The following is a 13,302-nucleotide window of genomic DNA, read 5'->3' as shown; positions in this document are numbered from 1 at the left end:
GTGCGGAATAATAAAAAACACAGCAGTTTCAATAGGGTCCTTGGCCCATGGGCCTGCGGACCCTAATAAAATGCTTCAAAAGTCACCAAACTTGGCGCACACATAAGGACTGGAGAATATTGCGATCTAATGAAAAAAACAAAACCCAAAACTCAAAATCACGCTCTAGCGCTATTTTTGAATAAAACACTGAAAAAACTGCTCCTAGGAAGAAAACACAGACAAAACTGCTTGTAACTTCCGGTAAGAATGTCGGAGAGACATGAAAGAAAAACCTCTATGTAGGTCTCGCTTAGACCTACATTTCATAGATTGACAACCCCCAACAAAAATCAACAGGAAGTTTGCAATCCCCCCTTCAAAACAAAAGTTTTGTAAACACCGGTCACCTCTCTTCAAACATTATCTCCTCTGAGTGCGTTTGTAGTTTTGGCTTCAAACTCGCACAGGAGAGAGATTGAACCCTTCTGATTAAAAGTATAGAACAGAGTTTTGATAAGTTCTCAGGTTTTGATTTTACCCGCCTTCAAAGAACCCCTGTGGAAAGTCTCCTAAAATTTTTTTATTTTTGCCTCTTTGAGCTGTTATTTGACCCCCTTAAAATGATTCTAAACTCACCAAACTTGACACACACATCAGGTCTGGCAAAAATTGCGATGTGATGAAAAAACCTCACCTCAAAACTCAAAATTGCGCTCTACCGCCCCCCTAGGAGTACAACACGGACAAACTGCTCCTAGGAAGAAAACACAGACAAAACTGCTTGTAACTTCCGGTAGGAATGTCAGAGAGACATGAAAACAAAAAACACTATGTAGGTCTCACTTAGACCTACATTTTAATAATTAACATACTTTAGCAAAAATCAACAGGAAGTTTGATATTTTCACTTCAATACAACAACTGCATTACTTTCACAATGCATTAGATTCTCAAAATAGTGGCTCCAAGGCGTCTTCTAACGCTTATCCGGCTGTGGGTCTCGGGGGCAGCAGCCAAAGGCGGACCCGACCAACGCTGCTTGCAGCTTTAATTTATAATTGAATCACTTGTTTATTTTTCAACACGTTATATATCTTTTTTTTCCCAAATAGTTCAAGAAAGAACACTACAAATGAGCAATGTTTTGCACTGTTAACAATTGAATAAATCACAAACTGATGACATAGTGCTGTATTTTACTTCTTGCTTTGCTCTGATTAGGGGGTACTTGAATTAAAAAAATGTTCACAGGGGGTACATCACTGGAAAAAAGGTTGAGAACCACTGCCATAGGGGTGATGAAAGGATGGTCAGCGCCTCAGAGCTGCTGCCTACCACCATGACCCCGCACTCCCTTCCCTCTGTTGCGAGATATCTCGAGATGTATGTTGTGATACAGGGGTCGGGAACCTTTTTGGCTGAGAGAGCCATGAAAGCCAAATATTTCAAAATGTATTTCCGTGAGAGCCTTATCATATTTTTTAACACTGAATACAACTAAATGCGGGCATTTTTAAGTAAGACCAACATTTTTAGAGTATAATAAGTCTCTTATTCTTTTTAATAACATTGTTATTCTGAAGCTAACCAATAATGTTGATCATGTTTTTGTTTGGCCATGTGCTGTTTGTCCTTTGGACTCTTTAAGTTCCTGTTTTTTTTCCACTCCCTTGTCTGGTTTCCTTGGTTAGTCATTTTGTCCACCTGTCTCTGGTGGACAAAATGCCCGCTCACCTGCTTCCTGAGCACTAATCAGAGGCAGTATTTAAGCTCGTCTTTGCCAGTCAGTCGCCCTGTGCTGACTTGTTTCATGCCTTGCCATAGTTTCGTGCTCCATGCCATGCCAAGTAAGTTTTGTTTGATTTATGTTCTTAGTCTGTTTATGCGTTAGCTTTGTCTTTTAGCCCATGTTGTGGCTCCGCTGTGAGCGATTTTTTGTTTGTATCTTTTTTTAATTAAAATTAAATCATGTTTTTACCTAAATGCAATGTCCCGAGTAGTCCGTCTGCCTTCCTGGGAGAACTGCAACCCCCCCCCCATCGTGACATAAAATACTTCTTACCATTAATGCGACTTCTTGAACAGGTGCGGTAGGAAACGGATGGATGGATTGAAATTATTGAGAATTTTTTGTATTTTGCACGTTATTTTTAGCACAGTGATTACCAGCGAAATTATTCATAATTATGGTGTTAAGCAATGTCAGCTAAGATTTATCTGAGAGCCAGATGCAGTCATCAAAAGAGCCACATCTGGCTCTAGAGCCATAGGTTCCCTACCCCTGTTGTAATATGTACATGTGCTTTGCTATGGAGGTTATTTCCCAGTCTAGATTTCAATCAATCTAAGTCACTAGTGTCTCAAAGGGCTGCACAAACCACAACACAAACCACTACGACATCCTCGGTAGGCCCACATAAGGGCAAGGAAAACTCACACCCAGTGGGACGTCGGTGACAATGAGGACTATGAGAAACTTGGAGAGGACCACATATGTGGGAAACCCCACCCTCTAGGGGACCGAAAGCAATGGATGTCGAGCAAACATTTAAGTCTCATGTTAAATCTCATCTGTATACTCTAGCCTTCAAATAGACTCCCTTTTTGGACCAGTTGATCTGCCGTTTCTTTTCTTTTTCTCCTATGTCCCACTCTCCTTTGTGGAGGGGGTCCGGTCCGATGTCCATGGATGAAGTTCTGGCTGTCCAGAGTCGGGACCCAGGATGGACCGCTCGCCTATGTATCGGCTGGGTACATCTCTGCGCTGCTTGGGATGGTTTCCTGCTGGCTCCGCTGTGGACGGGACTCTCGCTGCTGTGTTGGATCCGCTTTGGACTGGACTCTTCAATCAATCAATCAATCAATGTTTATTTATATAGCCCCAAATCACAAATGTCTCAAAGGACTGCACAAATCATTACGACTACAACATCCTCGGAAGAACCCACAAAAGGGCAAGGAAAACTCACACCCAGTGGGCAGGGAGAATTCACATCCAGTGGGACGCCAGTGACAATGCTGACTATGAGAAACCTTGGAGAGGACCTCAAATGTGGGCAACCCCCCCCCCCCCCCCCCCTCTAGGGGACCGAAAGCAATGGATGTCGAGCGGGTCTAACATGATACTGTGAAAGTTCAATCCATAGTGGATCCAACACAGCCGCGAGAGTTCAGTTCAGTTCTGCCTTTCTCTGCTAGCCTCGCTAGCTTAGCAGCTAGCTAGCAATGACTCTGTGTTCTGGGTACGTGGCTGCATGAAGTGACAGATCGCACAACTCTGGCCCTCGGCGTGGCAAAGCAAGTGATGACTCAGATGAGGGTGTCCAATCCCTCTCTTCTCTTTGCGAAGGGTGCAAACTGGATGTGTGATATCGTCACTGAATGATCAGGTGTGCTGAACTTGACTCCTGCGGCTGTGTTGGATCCACTACGGACTGAACTTTTCAGTTTCAGCCTTGTGGAGACCCATCACCGTCCCTGTTCTGTAACCTAATCTTGAATGGGTTTGTCCTGAAAACAAAGTTTTGTTGTACTTGTGCAATGACAATAAAGACCTATCCTATCCTGTCCTATGTCGCCACTATATAGTATAGCGGCTCTCTTATACTTGGACGTGCTTTTGTACACAAAGATGCTGCAATAAGCAGAGACTTGCACTGCCGCCAGCTTTGTCTGTTGTGTTGGTGCATTCAACGTCATTCATTTAGTCCCAATGCAAAGTACTTATCGCTCAGGGCTGCCGGACATGCACTAAAGAGCAGGAAGCAGCTGCTACAATGCAATACACTTTCAAGTATTCCTACAAGACAGGGCTAAGAAGCTGGATAGAGGTTGGTAAGTGTATAGACGTCCACGGCCATCCTTCACAACAGACAGCTACAGGATGAGCTCCCCTATATATCCAGCCTTGAGTGTGTCAATCCACTGGCATGTGTTGTTTTTTGTTTTTTTTCAAGCCTGATCCATCATCCCCATACTAGCCAATCCATAGGTCTATCACGCCATGACGATGGCTAAATCCATACACATCTATCAAAGCCTGTCAGCTTTGAAATGAGAAAAACAAAAGGACGCAAGGGGGCGTTTAATTTTCTCAGGTGTTTCTCTTTGGATGTCAGAGGGGTTGGCACATTCCGGCCCAACGTAGGTGTTTGATCGATTGTTTGTCCTGCGACACATGTCGCGTGTTGTAGCGATCAATAAAAAGCCTGTGTTGCAAAAGTAATTTTTAGCCGATAAAAAAAGGAGAGAGCTAGCTTATGTAGCCGAGGATCGGTCCGTCAAGTGCCGGACCAGCTCACATCGCACCCGACCTCTATGGCCCCTGCTATGGGTGATGAGCCCATTGTAGGGGGGACCGGCCGGGCCCCATGGGAACAGGCGCTCGCCATCGTGCCCCACCTTAGGGCCTGGCTCTAGAGGGGGGCCCCGGTGACCCGCGTCTAGGTGAGGGAAATCGGGGTCCTTGATCTGTCTTCTTCAAGTCCGAGTCCAGGGTTCTCGCTCAGAAAAGGATGGGGTGCCATCTCCGGGTTGGGGAGGAGACCCTGCCCCAAGTGGAGGAGTTCAAGTACCTCTTGTTCAAGAGCGAGGGAAGAGTGAAGTGAATTACATTTATATAGCGCTTTTCTCTAATGACTCAAAGCGCTTTACATAGTGACAACCAATATCCAAGTTACATTTAAACCAGTGTGGGTGGCACTGGGAGCACGTGGGCAAAGTGTCTTGCCCAAGGACACAACGGCAGTGACTAGGATGGCGTAAGCGGGAATCGAACCTGCAACCCTCAAATTGCTGGCACGGCCACTCGACCAACCGAGCTGTACCGCCTCACCATCCACCGAGTGGATGGTGAGATCGACAGGCGGATCGGTGCGGCGTCTTCAGTAATGCGGACGCTGTATCGATCCGTTGTGGTGAGGAAGGAGCTGAGCCGGAAGGCAAAGCTCTATATTTACCGGTCGATCTACGTTCTTATCCTCACCTATGGTCATGAGCTTTGGGTCATGACCGAAAGGATAAGATCACGGGTACAAGCAACCGAAATGAGTTTCCTCCGCCGGGTGGCGGGAATCTCCCTTAGAGATAGGGTGAGAAGCTCTGTCATCCGGGAAGAACTCAAAGTAAAGCCGCTGCTCCTCCACATGGGGAGGAGCCAGATGAGGTGGTTCGGGCCACCAGAACGCCTCCCTAGGGAGGTGTTTCAGGCACACCCGACCGGGGAAGACCCAAGACACGTTGGGAAGACTATGTCTCCCGGCTGGCCTGGGAAAGCCTTGGGATCCCCCAGGAAGAGCTAGACGGAGTAGCTGGGGAGAGGGAAGTCCAGGCTTCCCTGCTTAGCCTTCTGCCCCAGAGACCAGACTTCGGATAAGCGGAAAAAGATGGATGGATGGATGGAAAAAAAAAGGCAACTCACAATACAGATGAATGCTTTTCAGTGAACCAAGAATGAAGTCTGATATCTTGTTTTGACCAGGATTAGCATTTATGCTACAGAAAATCATGAATTCCCCCCCATGGGGTTTTGCAGGACATTTACCGTTCTTGACTCACAGAAGTCTATAGATCATTAAAAAAACAACAACAGTAAAAGTGGTAGTGTATTTACACCATGTTCACTCTGGAGTTAAACGCGGCAACCAAGTATTAATAAATAAAAAATATAGTTCTTAACACAGCTTTTCACATTCATCAACACACATCTCAATAAGTTCAAAAAGATCCTCAGTGAGGCTGCCGTTAACGTGGTCCCATATATGTACAATAAACTCTTAAACATTATAATGTAGATATAATACACGTGGTCTTACACTATCGGCAGTGACGTGCTGTCAGGGGAGGCAAGTGAGGCGGTGCCTCACCTGCCACCAGGGGGCTTAACCATGAGATGTTCCAAAACAAAGTAATAAAGTAAAATAAGTTTTAATATTTTTCTTTTGGTTTATGCTTTCTATGTGATTTTGGTGTGGTTCCTGTATATTTTGACAATTTTCATGGTCAAAATCGTGGAAATTCCATGTTTCCTGATCAAAACAACGCAGCAGATGAGAAGTGAGGCAGACACAGGCGGTGCCTCCACGGCTACACACAGTGTGTGTTGGGGGCCGCATGCTTGTTGCCACCTGGAAAAGGCAGGTCTTGAGGCAGCAAGTACCTCTGCCTCAAGGTAGGGGGCGATATATTGTCAACTTGCAGTTCAATGCCACACTGGGAGAAGTGGGCGCGCTCAAGCTAGCAGACACAGGTCTCTCCAGCGGAAGCCAGCATTTTTTAATTTTCTTTTTTTAACTATTTAAAACAAACACGGCATTTTTATTTGAGTAAGCCAGCGTTTGAGGTGCAAAAATATTGTTTAATTTCTTGGAATGAAATTGAATTAAATTAATGTTTCTGGAGGATTGTATACTGTATCCAAGATGAAATTCTTCTTTAAACTGGACTTTAAGACAAAATGAATGCGATCATACAAAGCACTTAGCTATTGCTGCTTCAGATACAAATACAGTAAGGTAATATACAATCACAATACTTGATTTATTTTGTTAAAAGCAAATGGGACCAGAAAGTATTTAATAATAACTTTATCAAATAGTTTTTGGACCAATTTATCATGTCATAATATCATGATAACGTTTTTATGAAAGCAAATAACTCCCTTTTTTTTCCTGTTACTCTAATGTGCGACCTAAATCAACAATGCCTAGAGCTGTACATGTGAATTTAAGAAGAAAAAAAAAGTATGTATGCCTCACCTGGTGTTTAGTCGACCGCACGTCACTGACGAGTGTGAGAGAGCCAGTTTGAGAAGATGTTGCAAGCGGATGACACAAGCATGCACATTTGTTCCACAGGGTGAGACAATATACACTTACTAATATGTCTTAAGTATGAGTTCTGATAGGAATTGAGTAAAATTCATGCACAAGTATAAAAAACAGCTATGTCATCTACATGTGGTTTGACTAAATTGAACATTATAATCCTTATAAGTTGATTTAGAATTTGTGTCTTTGTCTACGGCCAACAGTTTATGTTTTCTATACGGCAGGGGTCTCAAATTTACCTGCGGGCCACTGGATGCAGAAACTGGGTGAGGCTGGGCCGCAAGAAAAGATTTGTTAAAAAAATCTAACATGCACTTTTTAACCCCAAAAGGGAATGAGCGGTAGAAATGGATGGATGGATGGATGAAAGAATGGCTTTACCGCCCTAGAAGCTTACTTGTCAATTCTCGCGATCTTTCCGGTAAACACCCGAATATCACTGCACCCTCCCAACAATCTCCCGGGGCAATCATTCTCCCGGTTTTCACCCGGACAACACTATTAAGGACTTTGGCTGGTTCACTCCTGGGTATCTTTTGGTCATTCCCGGGGGTCCCGGAGCTCGTGCAGCTCACTGCGGGACTTCTGGAACTCCATCCTGGGTAGGATTTTTAAACAATTTCAGACCTTTTTCCAACTTTTTCTCAAATTGTCCCCCACTTTCGCTGGTTCACTTCTGGGTGCCTTTTGTGACTGCCTTTAGAGTCCTCTACAACCTGCTGTCCCGTCCGCTTTTCCACCATACAAACATATTGTACGAGGTTTCTGCAGACCAATGGAAGTGACTGCAAGACATAGTTGATCAACAGCCACACAGGTCACACTGAGGGTGGCCATATAAACAACTTTATCACTGTTACAAATATGCGCCACACTGTGAACCCACACCAAACAAGATTGACAAACACATTTTGGGAGAACATCCCCACCGTAACACAATATAAACACAACAGAACAAACACCCAGAAACCAATGCAGCCCTAACTTTTCCGGGCTAAAATAAGGGGGCGGGGTTGGGGGGTGCAGGGGTGTATATTGTAGCCCGGAAGAGTTAGTGCTGCAAGGGGTTATGGGTATTTGTTCTGTTGTGTTTATCATGTGTTACGGTGCGGATGTGTTTGTCATTCTTGTTCGGTGTGGGTTCACAATGTGGCGCATATTTGTAACAGTGATAAAGTTGTTTGTACGGCCACCTTCAGTGCGACCTGTGTGGCTGTTGATCAAGTCTGTCTTGCAGTCGCTTACTGCGTTTACAGAAGCCAAATACAACATGGGGCTGGGCTGGCACACTGTTTTTACAGGTTGTAGAGGATGCTAAAGGCAGTGCCTCCACGGTGCCACCTCAATATTGTTGTTTGGGTGAAATTCGGGAGAGGGATTACCTCTGGGGGGGACTTAAAATTGGGAGTCTCCCGGAAAAATTGAGGGTATACAAGTACGACTCTGTAAAACGCCATTCATATAAAACTCGCAAGCCGCAATTGGCCGCTTGTTTGAGACTCCTGTTATACGGGCTTCAGAGAAAATAACAAAAAAGGGTGGTCATGGTAACAAAATATGTGTTTCATTCCCAGTTAAATAAATTATTTGAATATTGCCCGTTTTGTTTTTTGCCAAAACTTTGAATCTTGCATTTGTTTGATGGTATCTATGGTAACCTATTTGCTATGACATGTTTGGAAAGCATAATATGGAGTTACCGTGCATGTTTTTTGCCTACAACGTACAGAGTTTCAAGTATTTGACAGAGAGCAGAGCATCCTTAGAGTAGAACTGCACTTTTTTTTTTCCTATCGTTCACAATCATTATGAGAGACATGACAGATGGAATTAAAAAAAAAAAGCATTTTAAATATTAAATGTGGTCAAACGTCAGTTTACAATGGAGCTTATGTTCAATTCTGCCTATAGAGCCTCTAAAGAAAATCCAAACACCTCCATTAAGGTTTTATCTAAATGATGTAAGTATAGATGTAATGTAGTAACATTTATAATAACATTTAATATTTACTTATTTTCATTCATTTCAAAAACACATCACATTTTGCTATTTTCCTTCTTCACTTAATACTCACTGCAGACTTTATAAGAGCCGACAAACATAATAAAACATTTACTGTACAAGGTCTGCTGTCATTAGAATGCAGACTGCTCGGATGTTCATATATTCCCATTTAGATGAGAAATGTCTGATAATCCTCGCGAGTAAACAGGGTGGGGTGAGGAAACAAGCACTTTTCATGTCGTCCTCGCCAGTTCCAGGTCTTAAATAGTAGAGATGTCCCATAATGACTTTTTTGCCGATATCCGATATTGTCCAACTCTTAATTACAGATTCCGATATCAACCGAATTTTTAAATTGAACCAAAGTGCTTTATATACAGTCGTGGAATGAACACATTATTATGCCTCATTTTGTTGGATGCATTAAACAATGAAACAAGGTTTTCCAAAAATAAATCAACTCAAGTTATGGAAAAAATACCAACGTGGCACTGCCATATTTATTATTGAAGTCACAAAGTGCATTATTTTATTAACATGCCTCAAAACAGCAGCTTGGAATTCGGACATGCTCTCCCCGAGAGAGCGTGTGGAGGGAGGGAGGGGGGGTTGTATATTGTAGCGTCCCGGAAGGGTTAGTGCTGCAAGGGGTTCGGGGTATTTGTTCTGTTGTGTTTATGTTGTGTTACGGTGCAGATGTTCTCCCAAAATGTGTTTGTCATTCTTGTTTGGTGTGGGTTAACAGTGTGGCGCATATTTGTAACAGTGTTAAAGTTGTTTATACGGCCACCCTCAGTGTGACTTGTATGGCTGTTGACAAAGTATGCGTTGCATTCACTTGTATGTGTGAAAAGCCGTAGATATGTGACTGGGCCGGCACGCAAAGGCAGTGCCTTTAAGGTTTATTGGTGCTCTGTACTTCTCCCTACGTCCGTGTACACAGCTGCGTTTTAAAAAGTCATAAATTTAACTTTTTGAAAGAGATACCAATAATTTTGAAACAGATACCGATAATTTCCGATATTAGCCAAGTCAAGGCTAGGCAACTTTATTTATATAGCACATTTATAACAATTTTTAAATTGAACCAAAGTGCTTTACAGGTTCAAAAGCATAGAGCAAAAAAAAAAAAAAACGCAAAAAAAATAACAAAGAACATAAACAATGAATGAGCTAAACAAGATAGTAAAAGGAGTCGAATAAAAAGTAAAAAAAACAAACAAACATTTTGAAGCATTTATCGGCCGATATTATCAGACATCCCTACTAAATAGCTGTCAAAGTATTTCAACTTGTCGGATTATATTCTCAGCCATTTATTTTTCAGGTCAGAGGCATGATTTATAGTCTGAAATAAATTTACAGGGAGCAGGGAAGCGAGGAAGCAGCAGAACACTCGATGTAAACAAGTATAAATAATTTGTATGCGTTAGTGATTATAATAACAATAAGACAAATACTTGGTTGTATTCAAGTAAAAAAATGTAAATGAAGTATTGTTAGCGCTTTTTGAATGTTTATTTATCGGATTTAATGGGCGGAATAGTAACGCTTCTATTGGCTCTGCTGTAAGTTAGAAATCCATCCGACATCATGTCTCTCATAATGATTGTGAACGGTAGGTAAAATTCCCTAAATAGTGCAGTATACCTTTTAGACCTGTCCAACTTGAAGCTTTTCCACCATAAATACAAATTTAGCCACCTGGTTTAGGCTCTTCTTGTCATTAGTTTCAGCATCTCAGTCAACTCGGCGAGCAGCTCACTGTCTGGTTTCATAAACCGACACACAAAGTCTATGAAATGGCAAAAAGAGGCAGTGACACAAAATACCACCAGTCTGTGTATGTGCAAGCATACCGGGCTTATCCTTCTGCCCTTATCTCTCCGTTTGTGTGTCTCTTTTCACTCCCTACTTTGCTCTTCTCTTTCTTGTCCTAGAGAACCTGCTCGGTGCTGGAGGCGGAGATGTCCAGTAGTCTCCACGCCGCACTGGGGTTCAGCTCCTGCTGGTCACGACACAGCGCCCACACATACATCATCCTCAGCACTTTCTCCTGTTTAGAGGCAGAAAAGTGGCGCTTCAGAGACAGAAGGGGTTTGAGACGTACTTTCAAGAACATCACACTACCATCTTTGCGGGAGTAGATGGTAATAATGTAGTCCAGCAGTTTGGATGTAGAATACAACAAAATTATGAGCAGTCTCACTTATACTCTTAGGCTCAGTTCAGATGTTTCCCATCTTACAAACCCCGTTTCCATATGAGTTGTGAAATTGTGTTAGATGCAAATATAAACGGATTCAATGATTTGCAAATCATTTTCAACCCATATTCAGTTGAAAGTGCTACAAAAAAAACATATTTGATGTTCAAACTGATAAACTTTTTTTTGTTGTTGCAAATATTCACTAACTTTAGAATTTGATGCCAGCAACACGTGACAAAGAAGTTGGGAAAGGTGGCAATAAATACTGACAAAGTTGAGGAATGCTCATCAAACACTTATTTGGAACATCCCACAGGTGTGCAGGCTAATTGGAAACAGGTGGGTGCCATGATTGGGTATAAAAACAACTTCCCAAAACCTGCTCAGTGTTTCACAAGAAAGGATGGGGCGAGGTACACCCCTTTGTCCACAACTGCGTGAGCAAATAGTCAAACAGTTTAAGAACAACGTTTCTCAAAATGCAATTGCAAGAAATTTAGGGATTTCAACATCTACGGTCCATAATATCATCAAAAGGTTCAGAGAATCTGGAGAAATCACTCCACGTAAGCGGCATGGCCGGAAACCAACATTGAATAACCGTGCCCTTCCATCCCTCAGATGGCACTGTATCAAAAACCGACATCAATCTCTAAAGGATATCACCACATGGGCTCAGGAACACTTCAGAAAACCACTGTCACTAAATACAGTCAGTCCCTAAAACTGTAAGTGCAAGTTAAAGCTCTACTATGCAAAACGAAAGCCATTTATCAACAACATCCAGAAACACTGCAGGCTTCTCTGGGCCCGAGATTATCTAAATGGACTGATGCAAAGTGGAAAAGTGTCCTGTGGTCCGACAAGTCCACATTTCAAATTTTGGGGGGAAATATTCGACATTGTGTCATCCGGACCAAAGGGGAAGCAAACCATCCAGACCTGGGGTCGGGAACCTTTTTGGCTGAGAGAGCCATGAAAGCCAAATATTTTGAAATGTATTTCCGTGAGAGCCTTATATTATTTTTTTAACACTGAATACAACTAAATGCGTGCATTTTTAAGTAACGTCAACATTTCTTGAGTACAATAACTCTCATATTCTTTTTAATAACATTTTTATTCTGAAGCTAACCAATAATAACAAATAGAATACTTCTTACCATTAATGCGCCTTCTTGAACAGATGCGTTAGAAAACGAATGGATGGATTAAAATGCAGGAGAATGTTTTATATTTTGAACATTATTTTTAACTCCGATTATCAGTGGAAATATTAATTTGTTATCGTGTTAAGCAATGTCAGCTAAGATTAATCTGAGAGCCAGATGCATCCATCAAAAGAGCCATAGGTTCCCTACCCCTGATCCAGACTGTTATCGACGCAAAGTTCAAAAGCCAGCATCTGTGATGGTGTGAGGGTGTATTAGTGCCCAAGGCATGGGTAACTTACACATTTGTGAAGGCACCATTAATGCTAAAAAATACATGGGTTTTGGAACAACAAATGCTGCAATCCAAGTGTTTTCATGGACGCCCCTGCTTATTTCAGCAAGACAATGCCAGATCCACATTCAGCACGTGTTACAACAACGTGGCTTCGTAAAAAAAAAAAAAAAGAGTGCGGGTACTTTCCTGGCCCGCCTGCAGTCCAGACCTGTCTCCCGTCGAAAATGTGTGGCGCATTATCAAGCGTAAAATACGACAGTGGAAGGACTGAAGCTCTACATAAAACAAGAATGGGAAAGAATTCCACTTTCAAAGCTTCAACAATTAGTATCCTCGGTTGCCAAACATTTATTGAGTCTTGTTAAAAGAAAAGGTGATGTAACACAGTGGTGAACATGCCCTTTCCCAACTACTTTGGCACAAGTTGCAGCCATGAAATTCTAAATTAATTATTATTTTCAAAAAAAAAAAAAAAGTTTATGAGTTTGAACATCAAATATGTTGTCTTTGTAGTGCATTCAACTGAATATGGGTTGAAAAAGATTTTCAAATCATTGTATTTCGTTTATATTTACATCTAACACAATTTCCCAACTCATATGGAAACGGGGTTTGTATGTAGACGCCTTTACATTACTGGAGGCAGTCCCCTCCCTTCCATACATATCGAGAACAAATTGACATATACACATGCACACATATGACCTATTCTTATATTTATTAAATGTATTATTTTAAATATACCCAAACTTTTAATAAAGTTAAACATAAATAATGCAAAAGAAGTATCACTCTTCTGCTTTGTAAAGTAAGTCAACGCAGCAGATATG

The 13,302-nt window shown here is 42.1% G+C and overlaps 1 protein-coding gene across 1 annotated transcript in view; it reads right to left on the bottom strand.

Moving 5' to 3' along the window:
- Positions 1-3,054: 3,054 nt before the first annotated feature.
- LOC133568075 (mitochondrial import inner membrane translocase subunit TIM44-like) overlaps positions 3,055-13,302 on the bottom strand; it is a 39,808-nt gene continuing 29,560 nt past the window's right edge. The window contains exon 13 of the mRNA XM_061919782.1: positions 3,055-10,870. Within this exon, the coding sequence (XP_061775766.1) occupies positions 10,751-10,870 (120 nt within the window). The 3' untranslated portion in view covers positions 3,055-10,750. The remainder of the gene's footprint in view (positions 10,871-13,302) is intronic.

The sequence above is a fragment of the Nerophis ophidion genome, linkage group LG14 (assembly GCF_033978795.1).
Source record: "Nerophis ophidion isolate RoL-2023_Sa linkage group LG14, RoL_Noph_v1.0, whole genome shotgun sequence".
NCBI classification, from domain to species: Eukaryota; Metazoa; Chordata; class Actinopteri; order Syngnathiformes; family Syngnathidae; genus Nerophis; species Nerophis ophidion.
This window is presented reverse-complemented; position numbering and strand designations above follow the sequence as displayed.